We start from the raw sequence: 21,455 nt of genomic DNA, 5'->3' as shown, positions 1-21,455 counted from the left end.
AGAACTTCAAGAGTCATTAGATCTGATTTAATATGTAAATTTATAGGAATGCTTCTGAGCTTCTATAGGTATATTCTATAGGTATTCTTGTGAAGTCTTCTGAATTGGAACAAACCATGGAAAATTATAAGATGATATAGCCATACATTTGTTATCTATATTAGATAATAAGTAGCAATGTGGTTTTCCATGATTTTATTCCTTCCAGAGGACTTTATCCTAGACCAAGGACATATGTCTAAGTTTGTGTGTATATATATATATACACATATAAATATATATAATATGAATAAAGCACATACTTATATACAATTTAACTATTGTTAAGTACTAATTGTGTATTCAACTGCAAAAATACTTCTGTTATAGTTTTATAACATAATTTTGCTTTGTGTTTCAGTTTGTGGCTTGTTTATAAGAAGGACTTTTTTCATTTCAAAAATTTTAGTTTCCACATATTTTCCATTAGTTTTATGCACTCTGTACATAAAATAATACTGATTTTTAAGGCTAATTAGATTGTGGAAATACATATTGGATTCAAAATATGTGGAATCAAAGATGTTTGAATTATAAAAACTGCACAGTTCTTCTAGATCTGAGTGGCAGATTTCCTTTTTAAGAAACAAAACAAAATACACTTATCAATTCAAAATTATACTTATGTCTACTAATGCAAAATTGGCTGCGTTCCTTTAAAAATAAGCCTGACAGAATTCAGTGTAAAATGGAGACTGATATAATGTAAGCTTGAGTAATGTGTTAAGTGAATTTTGAAGAAATGCTGTTATATACACTTCATTGTTGCTAAAGTAGTTTTAATTAAAAATTATGATTTTCATGTTCAAAAGAGTACTTATTTCCCAATGGTGCACCTTCTATTAATAGTTTGAATACTTTGCATCTTTTCCTACCAATATCTTTATTCTCAAACCTGATACATTGTATTGTAGTTCATTATGATACTCTGTATTTAATTCAAACATCTTCCAAGGCCGGTTTATGAAGGCTTTGTTCCCTTAATTGCTCTAATTCACTAGATAACAAGATTTGAGTGGTTGTCCTTGTTCTTCCTGACCCCTTTTACCTTTCCTCACTTTCCATGGTAGCTGAAGGATTAGTGTTTGTTTCAAAATTCTAGTCAATATCAAAAGACTTGCACTTCTGAAAATGCCGTTAGATATATGGTTACATCCTTAAGCCAACAAATTCCTAATTAGGTAAAATGGCTCTATCAGACAAATGTCCTTTTCTTGGTACTTCTCATTACTTTAAAAAACAAAACACTGCAAACCCCAAAACTTATAAGTTACATTTCCAAAATACTATTTTGTACCTGTAGGTTGTATTTTAATTGGAATACTTTATCTTGTAATTGTAATGTTTCCATGTCATAGTTGAACAGCAAAGTAATTTTTCCTTTTTTAAACCTGGGATTTTACGGTGGTGAAGGTGACCTTGCTATAAATATGTTCCAATCCCTACCATTCTATGATTCTGTGTATATATCTTAATATATTCCCAGAATCAGATAGAAAATGTCTTGTTTAATATTTTTAGATTGCCATAATTGTAAATATTTTAATATTTTATTTTAGCTGGAAAGTGAAATTTTCAACCCAGTGGAAGATTACAGTTCTGAGGTAAGACTGAAGTAACGCTTTTCCTAACTTTTCTTTCCCCTTTTTCTTTTACATGATTACTGCAATGCTGTGCATTGTTTTTCAAAAAGAAAAGGGAGGAAAGAGAAAACAATGATGTTATAGACAAAGCTGTTGCATGTCATTAGTGGTATGATTAATTACCACTAGTTAGGTCAACTGCATAATAGGATGGCTACTGTAATCAATAATGCAGGAAACACAGAAACTGTTGTAACAATGTTGTGGATGTATTAATGCTGAATGTTGCCATTAGAGTTGAGGCTGTGCATAATTTCTGGAAATTTTCTGTGGAAAACTATTTAATAAGGTGATAATGTCCTAATGAGTTCCAAAGCAGCTGTTGTTCTGTGACTGACTGGTTGTTAGACTGCTGGTGGGAGCTGGGGAGTGATTGCTTTTGCACTGCTTGTTTGGGGAGTTTGTTTTGTTTTCTTTCACTTATTAAGCTGTCTTTATCTCAACCCATGATTTTTTTTTTTTTTTTGCTTTTGCCCTTCTGATTCTCTCTTTCATCCTGCTGGTGGGGAAGCAAGTGGAGGGAGGGCTTACCTTCTGTTTGGGGTCAGTCACCTTTGGCATCTGCTACTTACTTCTGTCACATGGGAGGGTAGTAGCATATATGGAACTTTGGTTGTGCGAAATAAAGCAGTTTGTTATGTTTTTAAAACTGCAAACTACCTCATGCATAAATGTGAGTCAAGAACGTGCTTGCAAGAAATAGCTGTGGCATATTTGAGTACAGTAAATATTGTCTCAGTCACTTTGTGGTGACAATCTGAGTTTTGTTTCACAGATCTCTGTACTAAATGCTTCTGCAAAAACAACCCAGATGCTTAAGTTTGGCAACAAGTAAAACAGGATGAAGTAATCAGATGAGTCTCCATCACTGCAGTATATTTTGTGTATAATGCTTTTTTACTGTCTCAATTTGGCCTTTTGTAAGAGAAGGTTACTGTCTTAGAATAACTATTTGTTCCACAGTAGTATCATAACTGCTTAATGTGAAGCCTGAGGGAGTATAGACACCAGACAATATGTCCCCAACCTGTTGCACTGCATAATACAAAAAAAAAAAAAAATCGTTACCACAGTGTGCAATGGAGACATGCCCTGAAAACTGGAAACGCTTTTCTTTCTGAAGTTACAAGCTCTGTCTTCACTTGCTTCTTCTCTGCTTATTCTCTTGACAAATTCTGTGTGGTTTCTGTCCCCAAGATTTTTTTAAATTCTTCCCTTTCTTGTAATAGCTTCTGTCAATCTTTTCACCTTTCCTTGCCTATCCCCTTTCTCTGTTTCCTTAGCTCAGTGTTACAGGGTTTTTAGCCTGTTTCTGTTCTCCTTTTTCCTTCCTCAGTCATTCCAAAGCCCAGTTTCTTTCCCAGCCTTCCCAAATTCATCCTTTTTTTTTTTTTCTTCTTCTTTTAGTGTTTTTTTTTTTTTTTTTTTTTTTTCTCAGTCTCCCTTGAAAACTTTTCCTTTATTCTCATTTTTTGCATTGGGGTCCTCCTAATGTTCAGCTCAACTTGGCCTAGATGAAAACAGTAGCTTTTTCTTTCCAGCCTCTCATCAAATCATAGTTACAGTATCCTCCAGGGATTTGGTCTAGACCTTTTTGATTGAAGTCTTTTCCTGTCCTTCTCTTCTCTAGCTTGACTCTCTCCCACTTCTCCCTCCTGTCCTTCTTTATAACCACCCTTACTTTCTTCTGGTGCGTTGGGAGAAGTCGAGAGTACAGAGAAAATATTCCTTTGCATTCATTATTGACTACTTTAAAATACAGAATACTGAACCTTATGGACCTTGTTCTGCTCAATTGTGATTGTTCTTTGGCATGTTTTTTGGATACAATATTTTTTGGATATAATATTTTTATGGAAGATAGGTGCAACTGGTTGAAGCAAATTCCACCTGGGAAAAAGAAAACAGTTTCAAGATTGTTAGCTTTAATAGATAAAATATGGTTTGTTTTGTCTAAGAGACTGAAGTAGCAAAGAACAAAAAGAATCTGAGTTGACTTTATTATATATGGTAAGATGATAGAGCAGTGTGTGCATAGCTTGCTGTTGGAAGCATTACAATTAGACTTTTAAACAACTGCTGTGACCTTACTGCACCTATTTAGAATATGCATCACCATGGTATGTGATTGCTATTAGGTGGAATGTGTGGCATGTGAAGAGTGAGTTGACGGAGACATTGATGTTCATGTATTTTTTACAAGTGAGAGATATTACATATGTAATGAAACATAATTAAGAAATGTTGATTACTTCTGAGGGAGGAAGCGGTGTTGGTGACTGATTACAAAAGCTCAAGAAAACACATATTTGCACAAGGAGATAGAAAAGATTTGGCATAATGCCTCATGATAATTCTGAGTATGGTCTGATTTTTAGTGTTTTCTGATCAGCATCAGTTGAATTCAAGTTAGCCTTTTTCCAACAGTATTTTGGGGGTTCTTTTGTAACTGTGTAAGGTAAGGTTGCTCCCATATATTTCTCCTATGCTTCAATTTTATGGTATAGCTGAAAGACTGTTCCACCTGATTTTTTTTTTTCCTTATATCAACTCCTCCCAATTTGCAAAGTGTACCTCTGAAAAGGTGGTTAACATGAAGTCTACGACATTTGGGTTTTTTTGGAAATGGTGATGAAATTCTATTCCTCAGCCTTAACCACTACATTAAGAGTTTTGTGCTTTTAATATATAGAAAAATGTATTAAGCTGTGATATTTTTAAAACTCGTCAATTGTTTTCCTTCAGAAGTTATTAACCGTAGTTATATTGAATGATTTAAACTATTTTCTTCATAAACTGAAAACAGTTTTCATTTACAGAGTATAAAAAACTGCACAACTGAAATTCATTTTCACAAATTGTGCAAGTTGCTAATTTTAGCTAAGTTTTGAGTAGTCAATTGTGTCATAACTAAAAATATTGATCAGAGGCTAAAAACATTGGCAAGCAGTATTGGAGATCTAAATATTGTGAAGGAATCAGGTATCCAAAATGTAAAAGAAAGGGGAGGACAAAAAGAAAACGTGAGGTAATGTTGTTAATCTATTCTAGATTATTCTGTGTTTTTCTGTTACCAAATCAAAGCACTTTTTCAGATATCTGCTTGCCAATCTGTAGTAGGTTATATTGTTTTCATGCATTAAGATATTTTCTATGTTTTCCAGTGTGAACAGTATATATTGATTTATACTGAGCATGAATTTGCTATTTGTAGAAGGAAAGTAGTACTGTCATTAATGGTATAAGTTGTTACATGTGATATATAATTACTGCTATTTCTGAGGTAAAATTTCAGGTCTTCCAGGTAACATTAAAAGTACGGTGATTTCATAAATTTAATCCTGACCTCTGGTGGCAATTGTTATGAATTGCTACCTTAATTCAATGGTGGAAGCTGGTTTTCCTTGTATTTCTCTGGAAGAGAATTCCTTTCATTTATTTCAATATATGTATTTTCTGACAAAGTATAAATTACATTGTGCTTTATGTTATTGAATACTCTTTTTGTGAATTATTTTGACACTACAAGCAAGGAATTAAAATCAGACAGAACATCCATGAAGGGACATCCATAACGTTCACTTGTTTCATGTCTTTTGTTCAACAAAACAGTTACTTCTGGATAGCTAATATGCTGCAAAACTTTGTCTTTTCTTGCTTTGTGTTTATTTCTTTTTGCACTTGTATTCTGAGCTCTTTTTACTCTTTACTTCTCTTATCTTAAAATGCCACATGGTTTGATTATTTCTTTAACTGTTTGTTTCTTTAAATGTTTAATTGTTTACCAAGACATGTGACTAAGGACATAATAAGACATTGAGGCATAAAGACATTTCAGTGTTAAAGGGGAAGAGCAAAGCTTTGAAATAATAAATTATAAGAATCTACATCAATAGTATTTATGGACTTGCAGAAGATCTATATGGGTAAACCACTGAGTCCATGAGGCAAAATACAGAAATCCAGTAAGCCTTGTGTAGATGTCTGTTAATACTGAGATTGGTATCTGGACTACAGTCTTCATATATTGCAGATGAGTGAAAAATTAATTTTAAATTTAAATATTATGAAGCCAGTATCTCGGCCCCAATCTGACGTATAGTAAATTGCATGAAAGTAAGCATCAGTAATAGGCAAAACACCCAAAATTTTAAAAACAGATACTACTGTCTGAAACAGCAGAATTTCTGTCATGCTGGAAGTTGACAGGTTGCTCATGAGGCAACTTAGGCTTTACTGGAAGGCATAAGGCGTTTGAAAGGAGAAGGTGTCATATGAGAAACAGCATGGACTACCATGTTACTGTCGTTCACTTCTAAGAGCTAGACTCCTGTGAAATGAGGCAGGATTTCCAAAATTCCAGGCAATTGTTTTCAGTGTGTGTAGCAAAATCCCTTTTATAAGTAAAAGGTCTTTTGTAGAAATTTCAGCTTTGAAGGAGTCTGGAACGTCCAATGAGATAAGTCTTTATGTCTTTCCTAGTAGCTCTTGTTACAAAACATCTCTAAATAGTGCACGCAGAAATGATTCACCAGAAGAGAAACGTGTTGTCTTTGGTAGATTGCAAGAATATACACTACATCTTTATCAATCAAGGCTAAATAAAATGTGAGGTAAAAAAAGAGGAAAATAAGTATTTTTTGATAGAGTTAATAGTAAACTAATAGAGTTGTTAATCAGAGACATGCACCAAAGTCTGAGTAAAGACATTGGTGCCAGGAGCTTTTTTAGACACTTGTATGTCTGAATGAAGAGTGAACATCTGGAAATACAGAAATGATGTGCAGTGCCTCTATGTTTGCCTTGGCTGCTGTTTGCTGCCATTTTCTTCACTCTTTCTAAAATAAGGTAGTAATCTCTCTGTGGTGTGTTTCTTTTTGCTGAGGAAGTCAGGAATTGAAAAGGAACTTTCAATTTGTCTAATGCAGGTTTATGCATTCTCTTAATACTCAATGACTATATTGATCTGATTTATAGCAGTGTACTTCCATGTCAGGTAACTTATTGATTTGCTTAGGCATGATAGTCCTTTGTAAATAAGCCCTGACATAGACTATGGCAGATGTCTGAGCAGCATAGCTTCTTTTTTTACTATAAACATAGTGTTTGGGTCTGAAATGCTATGATGCCTTTCCATCTCTTGTACCATTATTTTTCTTTTAGGCTCTGATGTTATAAACAGCTCTAAGAGGAAACACGGCTGTACTTCCTTTCTTGTTTTAAAACATTGGTCTGCTGTTTTAAAAGCCTATCTGTTTTATGGTTACTCACAAGTACACAGCATATTCCTTTCATTTGGATTGTTTTAAACCTGTAACTGGTACTTTGGCTTGTGCATGCCTTTTTGAGATTTGTTATTATTGGTTTGCATAGTCTGTAGAACAAAAAATCTCATAGAAGCTGAAAGGGGTTGCTGTGTTAGGTGAGTAAAAGAGGAGAGGTTTTTTTTTTTCAAATGACTTATGTTAAATGTACAATACCTGCTCTTTTAAATTTTTAAGATATTTATTCAAATTGAGGGTGAGTCTATGATACTGCCTTTCATCCACTATTGAGACATTGGTGACTTTTAGTACTAGTAAATCTTGAGATGTATACATATATTGTAGAAAGCATAACTATGTATAGTTATATACACAAATATTAAATATATGCTTTAAAATGCAATAGTATTGCATTTTAATAATTTAAGGTGTAAAGCTTGGCATTGACCTTTAAACCTGAATGCCCTTGTTTTCTCTAAATGTTTAAATTTGTAATAGGATTTTTGGTTTTAGACAGTGGTATCTGTTTTTGAAATTTTGGGTGTTTTGCCTATTACTGATGCTTACTTTGATGCAGTTTACTATACGTAAAGCTATTTTGTATTTGAAATGAAATAAATTTTTGTAATGTAAAAATTCATGTGGGTCTTCAGGAATGGCCACATAAGATTCAACTGAATGGAAAAGAGGAATTAGGCTTTTTATTTTAGATAATAATGTATTTAGAAATTGTTTTTATACAGGTAAATGGTTGCAGTTTTGTGACAAGAACAAATATACCTGTAGACTTAAATCAGGGTACAGTATTGTAAATTGTATCGTAATAATAATGGTGAATACTAAAAACCTCAAACAATTTATTTTGAACAAAAGCTATGTTGCTGTCTAATACTTTATTTTGCGTGCTGTACTCTGCATCTGCGTTGTTTGTTATATATTAATGTAGCACATTGTTAAACTTGAAAAATAAACCTATTTACTACTTCTATTAAGGCTAATATTTTAAAGCAGAACTTGTAGAAATGCTTTGTATCAGTGCTTTTGAGGTGTGAATTATACTAACAAAGGAGGTTACCATGGCAATAAGATGCTGTATTGTGTGTTAATGTAATAAGGTGGCGTTTGGTACAGAGTTTGATATTTGAGTTTACTTACTGTGATAAAGTGTTAAAAAATGGCATCTTAAGGAACTTGGATTGATTTAGGATGAAGAATTGGGAGTTGGAGAGATTTGTTCTGAGCATGGAATGCAGCACTCTCATATGCAGCTTGAGGTGATGGAGAATGAATTGGTTGGGAAACAGCAAGAGATTGAAGAGCTAAACAGAGAGCTAGAAGAAATGAGGGCAGCATATGGTACAGAAGGATTGCAACAGGTATAATTACCTTATGTTGCTGTCTACTTGCTACTCGGTTACATGCAAAAATGTAGAGCATCACCTGAAAGAGTTCACACTTAAGGGCAGCTGTTCAGAATGAGGTCGGTGTGTGGTATAGAATTACACATAATTTCTTTCAGTCACATACTATGCACTCTGTTTCTTTGAACAGTATTTCCATTGTATGTTCTTTTTTTCTGTATTTTTTGACTAAAATTCCAGTCTTCTTGACAGTGATCTTCTTCAAATCGGGAATGGAAAGACAATAAGAAATTTCTGTAATACCTCTCTGTTCCTCCAGAATAAAAATAACCTCAGGCTTTACTTCCTAAGGCATAATATAACTGACTTGATCCTTGAACCAAAGATGTATTTGTATGTCAGACTTCACAGTACAACTATGTCAGAATTGTTTTAATAAACAACTAATAACTTAGGATTACAGTAAGTATTTCTTACTTCAGAAGTACCATTGGAATTTAAAGTTAGACTTTAAAGTAAAGAAAATCAAATAGATATTCTTCCAGTTTAGGGTAGTGGTGCAATGCACAGATGACAGTGCTTTGTCATGCTTTGTCTTATCCTTCGTTTAATTTGAAATGAGGACGCATCATTGTGGGTTTATATTTTTTGCAAAGTACTATAGAATACCGAAATTGTTCTAATATTCAGTAATTTTCATCTCCATTATTATTGCACAATTATAAATTTTCTACTTTTGTTTGTATTTTATCCCTGAAATGGATGTCACATTTTCCACTGTACTAGAGTGATCGTTCAATGGTTGCTGTAGAGGTGATTTATCATTTCTTTGTATGTTGGGGAATATCTCGTGTTGCATTTAAGTCAAACTAGTTTGTAATTACTGTGTCATCTTATCTGTTTGTGATAATTACACATAATTACATAATTACACGTAATAAAGAACATAAGCATAATTTTTAGTTTCTCACAGTTGTGACTAGTGTTAGTTTTTCCTGAAAAAGATGAAAGTGAAATATTTATGTTTTCTAAATAGCTGTGGTAACTATTAAAACAAAACAGACTGTGGTACTATAATATTTGAGTAGTTGCAATGTATTTTTGTATGATACAGTGCCTAACATCTCAGTTGAGAAATGCATATGGTTTATTTTTCAGAAGAAACAAAAGAATTCTAAAAAGAGAGCATGGAAGATATGGTTTATGTTTTAGATGTGCTTGTTTGTTAAAGACTGAAATTAAAAAGGTTAAAATTATCTTATAACAAGGTGTATATTGGAACAGAAAAATTTGTTTATTCATTTTCATTGAACAGATGCAGAAGAAAAGGTGTGTCACACTTAAGAGTCCAATCTGTTCCTAATTTTCTTTATTAGAATGATCATCTATTATTTCCACTAGGACCACTAGGCTTTTCAAGTAGGAGTTCACTGCAGTATGCTGAGAACTTTTAAGGAATTTCCTCAAATTCGTTGCATAGTTTGGCTTAATAGTTAAGGAACTTCTGGTTTTATATCCCGCTATATGATGCCTCTATCCTCTAAATCAGTAAGCTTTATCTGAAACCATTATAATTTTAAAGTCAAGACTCAGCATATCATAGAATGGTAGGGATTGGAAGGGACCTTTAGAGATCATCTAGTCCAACCCCCTTGCCAAAGCAGGCCCACTTAAATCAGGTCGCATAGGAATGCATCCAGCCAGGTTTTGAAAACCTCCAGAGAAGGAGACTCCACACCCTCCCTGGGCAGCCTATGCCAGGGCTCCCTCACCCTCACAGTAAAAGGGTTTTTTTCTTATGTTTAAATGGAACTTTTTGTGTTCCAGCTTCATACAATAGAAAAAAGGGATGCCCCAACCTCCTGGCACCCACCATTTATATACTTATAACCTGGAGAAACTTCTATTAGGGAGCATTGTAAATAAAGCAGTTACAGAAGGTGGCTGATGGTTTCAGAAATTTGCAATAGGTAGAGGTGAAACTTCAACTAGCCTTAAATGAGTTCGAATTGAGAAAATTACTTTAAAGTAACATATCTATTTATATTATTGCACCTGAAAATGCTCCTAATTAATACTGTAGAATTTCTGACTGCCTGAGTATAGTCCTACAAAAAAATAAAACATTTGTAAGGGATTTTTTTCTGTACTTTTATAACTTCTTCATCATCACACATTACAAAAGATTCATCCATTAAATAAACTGTATCAGTTATTGCACTTTCAGTGAGAGATGTAGAGCATATATTTACTATGGGAAAAGTCTGTGGATGTCAATAGCTGTACAAAAATGCTGAAAAGCTGTGAGTAGATATTCTGACTTCCTTTATAATTGTTTGTTTATGTGGCCATGCTTTTTAATTTAAAAGCAGTTTATATATTTAAGTAATTAACATTCTTAAAGGTTCATATATTGTTAAATGAGGGGAAAAATCTGTTTCCGAACTTTCAAGTATAGTTTGTGAAAATATAAATGCTCTACTAGGTCTGTGTGCCATCTTTTAATTGGAGAGGTTAGGGATGATGCATTCTACATGACTTAACTAGATAGGGATGACAACTAGAATAAACTGGTTTTTTTTCTGTGACTATGATGTGCACTAATAGTTTAAATTTTATCTTTTGTAGCTGCAAGAATTTGAAGCTGCTATCAAAAAAAGAGATGACATTATTACTCAGCTCACTACAAACCTACAGCAGGCACGGAAGGAAAAGGATGAAACTATGAGGGAGTTCTTAGAGCTTACTGAACAAAGTCAAAAACTGAAAATTCAGTTTCAGCATGTGAGTTACATAAATATCAATGTTTATGTGGGTTTGAAAATTTGTATCATTTTGGACATTAATGGCTTCTTCCTGCAGAAGTGCTCATTGGGGGTTTTTGTGCATTTTTGAAGAACTGATTTCACTGTAGGTCAGCAGTCACTTTACCCATAACTGTTTTAATGTACTAATTCACTTTAAAAATAATAAAGGTTAGTGTATTTTCTTTGCTAGTATATGGTAATAGCTTCTGATGTGACACTTACCTTAGGGAAAAATACTTTGGGCAGAAATCCAATGTGTTCGTTTTGAAATCAAAACAATCAGTCATAAACTTTGGCAGGCAACCGTTTCCTATCTTTTTCAATAAAACCTATCTCTTATGATGTTACTAGAATGTAATTTAAACAAGGAAGTTAAGTTTCAGAGAATCATTTGGTCTAAAGAGCACTGGTGATTGAGTTGCCATGGTCACTGTTAATCTTCCTGACTACCATTTACAATGTTGCACTTGAATATTGAGTATTTTGTGCTTTATAAAGCTTTTGCACTTTATATAGCTTTTTTGAGCTTCAAGTGCATCCTGAAACCTAAGTTTTTATAATTAAAAAACTGATTTTGGGGACAGTAATTACAGCTAATGCATTTTACTACTTAGACATTGCTGTCCTATGCTACCTCACCCTAAAACTATTTAATATGAAATATATTCTAATTGGTCGGACATCCCAAAAGAATAAGGATATTTCAGTTTCTCCTAAAAGAATTTATAAAATTTTTTATTGCCTTTGTGCTTGTAGTGTGGAAGAATAAAGTAAAGATGGCTCTTTCGGTAGTTCAAGCTGTTGTGAAAAACTTGATGTATTTTATGTTTTATTTTTCTTACATCAAGTTACAGGCAAGTGAAGCCCTAAGGAACACCAGCCATAGTTGCACAGCTGCAGATTTATTACAAGCCAAGCAACAGATACTGTCACATCAGCAACAGCTGGAAGAACAAGAAAGTCTGCTGAAGATTTATCAAAAAAAGATTGAAGAATTTGAAGTGCATCTTCAAGACAAAGTCACAACGTATGAAATGGTATGTTTCTTACTAGAAAGATATATTTTCTAATATCTTGTTTCTGTTTGTTTTATGGATTTTGTAGTTCCTTTGAAATATAAGGCCCAAAGCACAGATTATGAGTATGCTGGATGTAATGCATACAGAGATTTTAAGACTATTTAAGTATTATTTAAGTATTTATATATAAAAAATATATATACTATATTTTATATATATAATGTAGTATAATGTAATATGATATTAAGATATTAAGAATTATATTTAAGAGTATTAAATAACATATAACATGTCTAATTTAGATCTGAAATTTTATTATCAATATTATGTTTTTATGTTTTTAAAAATTGCAGAAATATCTACCACAAAAAATGAAATTATACTGTATATTAGCATACTTTCATGAAATTACATAGAATCATAGAATGATAGGGATTGGAAGGGACCTTTAGAGATCATCTGTTTTGTTAGGGAAAAAATAACCTATTTGAACAATCTTTTCTTAAGGAAATAATTAATTGTTTACTTCATGTACATTGTTTTAACAACCTTCATGGAGAACACCTTAAAAGTACTTAAAAAAATAAAATTCCTCACACACCCTGCCCCCTGGGCAGGGAAAGGGATTGTCACTTATTGCAAAGTTACAGAAAATCTCCAAATGAAGTCAATAAATAATTTGTATTCAGTTTTTTATAAACAATCACTAGCCTCCTGAAAAAAAACGTTTCCCATTTAAATAGCTAAATCTATAAATGTTCTTCTATGTTCAGATAACAAACTAAAAATAAGGACATGGTTTTGTTTATTTTTTAAAGGAAAAACAGAAAAATGAGGGAGAACATTTGGGTAAACTACAAGAAAAAGAAGCATTAGTTGAAGAGCTGGAAGCAAAACTTGGAGAAGAAGAAAAAAATTCTTTTCAGCTTAAAGAAAAATTATCAGATGTCAGTAAACTGTGTGAGGAATTGAAGGAACAGATTTCACTAAAGAACCATGAGATAAGTAATATGAGAGTTGAACTTACCACCTACAAACAAAAAGAAAGACAATGTTCTGATGAAATAAAACAATTAATGGGAACTGTGGAAGAACTGCAGAAACAATGTTATAAAGACAGCCAGTCTGAAGCTGACATTGTACAAAGAATGGAATTAGAAACACAAAGGAGACTGGCACAGCTTCAGGCTGAATTAGATGAAATGTATGGCCAGCAGATTGTACAAATGAAGCAAGAATTAGTTAAGCAACATGCAATAGAAATAGAACAGTGCCTTTTACAACAAAAACTAGAACTGGAGAAAACTTCATGTCTATGTTTGAATGAGAATGTTAATAAAGATCAAGTGCATTTAATGAATATAAAAATTAATGAATTGAATATGAAATTGCAAGATGCTGATAATGAAAGGGAAAAAATAAAGCAAGAATTGACACAACAGATGGAAGTCATTGAAGCAGAGAAGTCTCTTCAACAATCTAAAATTGAAAGTCTCTTGCAGGAACTGAATTTTTCAAGAGAGCAGGTTCAAAGAGCCAAACAAACTATAGTGGATATGGAATGTAAATTAAATGAAGCTGAGAAATACCAGTTTGTGATTGAAGATTTAAAAACTCAGCTGGCTTCTGCCTCTGACTTTAGGAAGGAATTGGAATTAAAGCATGAGGCAGAAGTCACAAATTACAAAATAAAACTTGAAATGCTAGAAAGGGAGAAGGATGCTGTTTTGGACAGGATGGCAGAATCTCAAGAAGCAGAATTAGAGAGATTGACAACAAAGCTTTTGTTTAGTCATGAAGAAGAACTTTCCAGACTTAAAGAAGACTTACAAAAAGAGCACATGGTGAACATGGAAAGCCTCAAAGATAACTTGAATATGCAGCATAAACAGCAGTTAGATGATATACAAAGTGAAATGAGTCAAAAGATAGAAGCTATGCAATATGAGAAAAACAACTTAATTGCAAATCAAAATCAGTTGATATTAGAGATTTCAAACCTAAAAGATTTACAGCAGTCTATTGTAAATTCTAAATCTGAAGAAATGACACTTCAAATACATGAGCTGCAGAGTGAGATTGAAGTGCTTAGGCAAAAAGAAAAAGGTACTCTTGAACAGGAAATTCAAGAGCTGCAGCTCAAAACTGAGTTAATGCAGGAAAAAATGAGGGAGAGAGAAGAACACCTTCAAAAGAAATGTTCAGAACTTGAAACACAAAATAGCCTTCTTAAGGGAGAAAACAAAACTCTGGAAGAGAAATTAAAAAGTATGTTGGTAAGCTCTGAAGAAAATGTAATTTTTAACAACAGTGTCAGTTCTAAGTCAGAAAATCTGGACTTGCAAAAAAGAATAGAAAAGCTGATTACTGAAAATGAGCAACTTAAAAACCAAAATGGACAACTCAAAGAAGATGCTGAAAGGCAGAAGAGTGCCTTTTCATATACCGAGACAAAACTTGAAGCTAATTATAAAGAGCTGCAGAACGAGTTATCAAATCTTCTGAAGGCAAAAACTGAATTAGAAGAGAACAAGAATAAGCAGGAAGCTGAATATAAAAGCAAATTCAAAGCTTTGAATGAAAAACTTTACCACTTACAAACCAATAGACAAGTTTTATTTCAAACTAAAACTTCTGATTTTGAAGAGAGTAAAGAAATCAAAGTGTCCAGGGCAGACATATTTGACGCTGAAGAAGCTGTTGAGAAAGATGTGACAGAACTTATGGAAAAGCTTGAGGTTAGCCAACGTGAGAAATTGGAATTATCCCTGAGACTTTCCAGTCTCTCTGAACAGTTGAAGTCAAAGCATAGTGAAATTTGTCATTTAAATGAAAAAGTTAACTCCTTAAAAAATGAGAAAGAACAAATTCAAGCAAAATGTAAAGAACTAGAAGTCATGATTAGCCACGATCAGAAAAGAAATAGTGGTAGTAATGACCCTAAGACAAAATACTGTAGAGGAAAAGCTCTGAAGACTGCTGCTTCGTCTTCTGAAAGTAAAAATAAACCTCCTAGTCCAAGGAATAATGATGAAGGAATAAATGTAAGAGGAAATCTAAGTTCAGGGAAGGATACCAATCATGAAGTAACTAAAAGTGAGGAAGTTCAGCAGATGTTGAAACCAGAACAGCAGTCTCTTGTAGAACATCTGCATGGAATGACAGATGGGCTAACAGATGAAACATCCTTAATAGCCATTACACAGACTGAAGATAATAATCTTCAACAGCAAGTGGACACCTTAAAATCAGAACAGGTATGTTGCATAAAGCAGTAAAGAAAATAATTTACCAATGAAAATTTGTAGGAACTTGTACACAGAAGTGCCTAAAAGCTTCTTAAACTTGAACTTTGAGTAGCTTATTATTGTCATATTCTAATGGTGGTTTTGCTTTAGCAATAACATCCCCAAAAGTGTAAATTAGAACCACAAGCTTTGGAAATTGATGTTTCTATGCTCTGTTAATAATGCAGTCCTTTTTTCTTATATTTGAAGTGACCTTTTCTTAAGCTACTCTGTTGGTAGTGATACAGCTGTCACTTCATTGTCATAAAAATTTGTTGAGTTTTTATTGCCCCAAAATAGGTATTGAAGTATATTGAGTTTTGTTGATTTTTACTTTTATTTTTATTTTAAATTAATGAAATGTCATACTCTTTTGTTACAATTCAGTTTTCCAAACTCTATATATTTAAATTTATCCACTGCATATCATATATGCAGTATTTCATTCAATACATAAATTTCAGAAATTCACAAAGACAGGATTTTTTGTTTTCTTTTTTCTCACTCTTTGTAAAATGGGTCTTTTTATTCAAAGAATGATTTACAGCTACAGATGGAAGCACAGCGCATTTGCCTATCCCTGGTTTATTCAGCTCATGTAGACCAGGTTCATGAGTACTTGAAAGCTGAAAAAGAGAGTGCACTTTCCAGTCTTAAAGAGGAGCTTGTGCGCAGTCATCTGCAACAGATGAACGATCTTCAAAGAATGCATCAACTGGAGCTCCAGAATTTGAAAATTCAACAATCAGGTAACTTGACCAAAATCAGGAGAGTGAAGCTCTTGATATGGAAGACAGTGTCTTTAAAAGAAAACAAGCACAAGACTTTGTAGATATAGCAGTCCAATAAATTGTGTTTATAGATCATTTTGAAGTGTTTTTGTACCAAATTGTTTACGCTTTACAAGTAGTCTGTTATTCAGGATACTTAAAAAAAAAGAAAAATGTAATAATAACATGTTAAAAAGGAAGGAATAGAAAGTATTACAACTCAATTAATTGTAAAGAACTATACAATAGAGTCACCTATAAGGTAGTATTCCTTACTGAAATAATAAGCAAATGCTTCAGCAAAATATTTTTGGGATTGTTTCATTCTCTGTTCTTTGAATTCCTACATTGACTCCCTACCCGTATTATGCTACTACTTCTTTACTACTATTTTTTGCCTCATTGAGCATTTACGTTATTGTGCTGGCTTTCTACACCTACTTTTTCTGTCATTTTTGGCATAAGTTCTTGGCACTACAGTATGTTTCTGCAAAGTTTGATCTTTCTAGAGGTCACTAACACACAAAGCCATTTCTTATCAATTGCTTTTCTTGAACGTGCAGTTCTACCATCATAATTGAACCTTTCTCTGCGATTGAATAAGAAAGAGGGGGACAACTATGCCTTTTTAAGAGCTGAAGAGGCCACCTCACCGAGGCAGAAAATTAGGCTTTTGAAAAGTTGTTGTGCATTTCAGGTATAAAAATAATGTGAATAATTTGTATTTGTAGATGATGAAGTCAAATCTACCCAAAGACTTATAGAAAAGCTGAAAGAAGCTGTAACTGAGGAATGTTCTCGGCTTGCTCAGGTAAGATGTAATAAAAAGCCTTTTCTTTAAGTGGAAATTTTGAAAGCAAAAAATCAATGTACAGTGAGTATCATATTTTTCGACATAATTTTTATTTTTTCTTTACAACTTTTCTCTTACCAGTCTTTATTTTGAGATTTGATGCAAAACCTGATCTTCCAAAGTAGCCTAGCAAGGGATTTTGTAATTTTTTTCTAAACTGTTTTATATCCTTCCCCAGACAGTTCTGTCTCATACCTAGTTTTAATCTTCTGTCTAATGTTTGTCTTAAAACTACTAGTTCAGAAGTTGGGTTTTTTTTTTCCTTTCTTTATGTCTTTGGATATATATTGACATATATATTCACTATATATTGACACAGGCCATCACTCTCATGTCTGCACTAAGATGCTAATTTGTCTATTAGCTGCAGCATCACTTTCAAAGACTTAAAAACGTGTAAGAATTTTTAAAAATTGCTATCTAGATTGCTTTCAGTAACTAAATATTATGGTAAAAAATTGAAGCTTATTTTCAGTATATGTTCTCGTATCAGCCACTAATAATATTCTTTTGCCATATTTTTTTGTAGGGTACAAATCGTTGGCCCTTACAGTACTTTCTGACCAGCAGTCAGATTACTTATTAAACTTATTTAAGGAAAGATTAATCTACTTTCATTCTTTATTATAAGCCATGGTTTTCCAATCTTAAATACTTCAAGTGGTTGGGTTTGGTGGTTTGGTTTGTTTCCTTCTTGTCTGTTTTTTTAACATCTTTTTGGGAAAGTGGATAGGCAACTCCATAGAGACTCCATAATAGCTCAGAGAAAGCAGCAGCTGAATGAGAGTCTTTTCGCATTAGTTGTTTCACAGATGGGAAGAACTCTGCTGATCAGTGTGATTCCATATTGAGTTTTTGGATAAATTATTATTTAACTTTTGTAAGTTGAATTGGTGTCTGTTGAATCAAAATGTTTAAAATAAAGAATCCTACTGTGTGCTCTGAGCAGACCATTTCAAGTATCATTTACCTTCTGAATATATATGGATAAGTCTTCTGTTTTGACTAGTCATTGTAAATAGGGCAACTGTTCTGTTTATGATTTCTTTGAGTTTTCTTACGCCACCCTCTTGTATCATATTTATTCACTATTTTAGAGACTACAATTCTTCTTGTTCTTAAGACATACAGATTTCTGCCATAGGGAATCCTTCTTCCAATTATAAACTTATAAAATATGCTTACAAGAATGAAACATTTACAGTGTAAATGTTCTGTCAGCATTAAAAAAGGAGACCTTTCTCTTTGCAGTTCCAAAATAAATAATAATTCCAAAACATATTGTAGTGGGTCTGGGACGGTAGTGATTTTCCACAGCAGCTCCTGCAGTGCTGTGCTTACTGTTGATATCAATATTATGACTACCGCTTGCACAACATCAGGGCTGTCCCTCCAGCATTCCTTCCCCCACCTTCACCAATAGCTGTGGGTGGGCATGATCTTGGGAGGGACTATGGCCAGGACAGCTGACCCAGGCTGACCAAGGAGATATTCCATACCATATGATGTCAGCTCAGGAATATAAACTGGGGGAGAGGAGCAGGAAGGGGAGGCGAGATTCATTTCTGGCCTTCCCAAAGCAACCGCTACACGTACTGCAGCCCTGCTTCTCGGGAGGTGGCCGGACATCGCTGCTGATGGGAAGTAGAGAGTAACAGCTTTATCTGCTTTTGCTTTGCTTCCCGCGCGCGCGGCTTTGCTGCTTCTTTATTAAACTGTTTTTATCTCAACCCACGAGACTCCCATCTTATTTTCTCCCCTTCCCTGGCTTGCTGAGGAGGTGGGGGATAAAGCGGTGTGGTGGGCACCTGGCATCCAGTCAGGCTCAAACTACCACACATATGTATTTTCATTTTAGCTGAAAAAGACTTCCATGCTTGTTTCTTTTATCAGGGTTTTTTAAAATTGTCTAGATTCTTATGACTCAACAGAACACATGTGCCATAATTTCCACAGAAAATAAAACTCACAAAGTACTACTTTCCTACCATCATTTTTGTACTTTCTTTGTGATTTGTAGTTGATAAATTTAAAAAAAAATCTTTGCTTTCTTTTCGTTGTTTTATTTATTGTGCAGGTTTTGTGTGACAGTCAGAATGAACATTCTTCAGCTGCTGTAGAAGTTGGTGATAGGGAACAGGATATTTTCTATAGACCTGCTGCTATGAAAGAAAAACTGAGTGTCAAATTACCAACACCCAGAGGTCAGGCTCAAGGTAACAAGATTGTACTATTATGCTGATTAAAAAAGAACCAACTGATTTCAACTATTTTACACTGGCAATCATGCCGTTAGTTGTTCAGGTGCTAGTTAATATGCCTAAATAGCTGCTTTAGAGATTTCCTCTCTATTCGGAACCACTTTTTGTTTTTATTATGAGTATTTTCTTGTGATGTTTTCGTTATTTTGGAAATTGATGAAAAAAGTGTTTTGTTTTTCTGTTCTCCTTTTGTAGAATAAAATCAACACCTCTACCAAATTCTCCCCCATATATATCAATGCTAAATAAAAACGCCTCCAAAATTTGGAAGGGACCTTCCTTATTTTGATAACATATAGTGTTTATGAGATAATTATTCAGTGGAGAACAATTCACTGTATTAAAATTTATGGTAAATGTTTGATTTTTTAAACTCTCTGGTTATCTATGTAATTTAGCTGTGCAAGAACCTGTGGATGCACTTCTACGCAAGATCATGGAAGAATACAGCAGGCTGAAAGCACTTAAAACACAGCTGATGAGGGATTATAAAGAGGTAAACTTTTTTCCAGCATATGAGTATATGAGTATTTAAATTCTCTCTGCTGCATTAATTCCTTCTAAATTGAGTGAAAATGTGTTTGAAATTGTGTTTGTGTGTCCTGGTTGAGTAGGAAAGGGAAGGTGATAATTTGATAAAATGCAGAAAGCTGCTACCCATGTCACAGAATCATGGAATAACTGAGGTTAGAAGGCTTGTCTGGAGTTTGTCTAATGCAACACTTTGCACAAAGCAGGATGATCTAGAGGAGGTTGTCCTCCTCTAGATGTCCAGCCAAATTTTTAGTAACTCCAAGGATGGAGACTCCACAAGCCTAATAGGCAATCTTCTTTCCAGTTCTCTCAGCCTCTTCTTGTAAGAAAAATGCTCTAAGCCCACCAGTTCACTTTGTGACGATCAGCTGGACTCATGCTATTATATCTCTCATACACTGGGAATTCAGTACTGGACCCAGCACTCCATATGTATCTCACTCAGCAGTGCTGAGTAGAAAAGAGGAATCACCTCACTACCTGATGGCAAACACTCTCCTTAATGCAGCCAAAGAGGAAGTTGGACTTGTATCATAATGGCACATTGCTGCTTCCTGTTTAACTTGATGCTCACCAAGGTCTCTGAGTCCTTTTCTGCAAAGCTGCTTTCCAGTTCATCCTGGGATTCCTAGAGACCAATTTTATCAGTAAATTTGTAGTTAGATACTTCCATGTACTAAATGGAGTACACTAACAGAGAGCAGGCGAGCAGGGAGGATGGCCAGGGAACAATCTCACAGCCCATACAGAGAGCCGCAAGTCAGAGAAATGCTCCTGCCTCAAGCTAACAAGATGGTGAGCACTTGCCTGAGGGCTAAAGCCAAGGCTCAGGTGGACAATACCCTGGTGAAGATTGATGCCTCTACCCAGACAGAGCCGGTCAGCAAGGATGCTTCAGTACAGGTGGAGTGCAGGGGGTGTTTAGGATGTTTAGGTACATCCACTGCTGAGGTAACCATGTGTCATAGGTGCCCTCAAGTTCAAGACCTGCAGCGTCAGGTGAAAGAGCTGCAGGAAACCATTAGTAGACTGTGTAGTATTAGAGGGGTGGAGGTGGAGATGGACAGAGGCTTCCACAATCAGGTACAAGCCTCCAGTGAATCTGACATGCCTTGGACCCTGGTAACAAAAAAAGAAAAAAAGTAGAGCTCCTCTTCATAACCCTCCTTCCAGAGTGTCAACTACAAATAAGCATGAGGCACTGGTGACGGGGGACTTTGAACAAACTCCAGAAGGAGAAATCCCAGCAAACAATTCACCATCAGCTGTTCCACTGGCAACAGGTAATGGGCACTGTAAAAAGAAGCAATGTGTGCTCGATGTGGGTGACTCATTGCTAAGAGGCACTCAGAGACCCATCTGTCAATCAGATAAGGAGTCACGAGAGGTGTGCTGTGTGCCAGGAGCCAAGGTCAGCGATGTGGCTGAGAGTGCGCCACGGCTTATCACGGACACGGGCTATTATCCCTTACTCCTGTTCCCTATGGGGATGAGTGATGTAATGAAACACTATCTCCAGAATTAAAAAGGATTTTATAACCTTGGGGGAGCAAGTAAAAAGTAGGGGAGCTCAGGTTATTTTCTCTTCCATCCTGTCCACCAGAAGTAAAGGGGAAG

The 21,455-nt window shown here is 34.4% G+C and overlaps 1 protein-coding gene across 10 annotated transcripts in view; it reads left to right on the top strand.

Moving 5' to 3' along the window:
• The window catches only part of AKAP9 (A-kinase anchoring protein 9), a 137,885-nt gene that overhangs the window by 38,838 nt on the left and 77,592 nt on the right, over positions 1–21,455 (top strand). For 8 of the 10 annotated variants that reach the window (XM_061997141.1, XM_061997151.1, XM_061997150.1 and 5 more), the window contains 9 exons: positions 1,599–1,643; positions 8,152–8,322; positions 10,936–11,091; positions 11,963–12,151; positions 12,952–15,390; positions 15,956–16,169; positions 16,922–17,001; positions 19,121–19,259; positions 19,703–19,800. In XM_061997141.1, coding sequence (XP_061853125.1) covers positions 1,599–1,643; positions 8,152–8,322; positions 10,936–11,091; positions 11,963–12,151; positions 12,952–15,390; positions 15,956–16,169; positions 16,922–17,001; positions 19,121–19,259; positions 19,703–19,800 — 3,531 coding nt within the window. The remainder of the gene's footprint in view (positions 1–1,598; positions 1,644–8,151; positions 8,323–10,935; positions 11,092–11,962; positions 12,152–12,951; positions 15,391–15,955; positions 16,170–16,921; positions 17,002–19,120; positions 19,260–19,702; positions 19,801–21,455) is intronic. The other 2 variants (XM_061997144.1, XM_061997146.1) reach the window with 2 other exon arrangements.

Source organism: Colius striatus, chromosome 5, assembly GCF_028858725.1.
Source record: "Colius striatus isolate bColStr4 chromosome 5, bColStr4.1.hap1, whole genome shotgun sequence".
In the NCBI taxonomy this organism is placed as follows: domain Eukaryota; kingdom Metazoa; phylum Chordata; class Aves; order Coliiformes; family Coliidae; genus Colius; species Colius striatus.
This window is presented reverse-complemented; position numbering and strand designations above follow the sequence as displayed.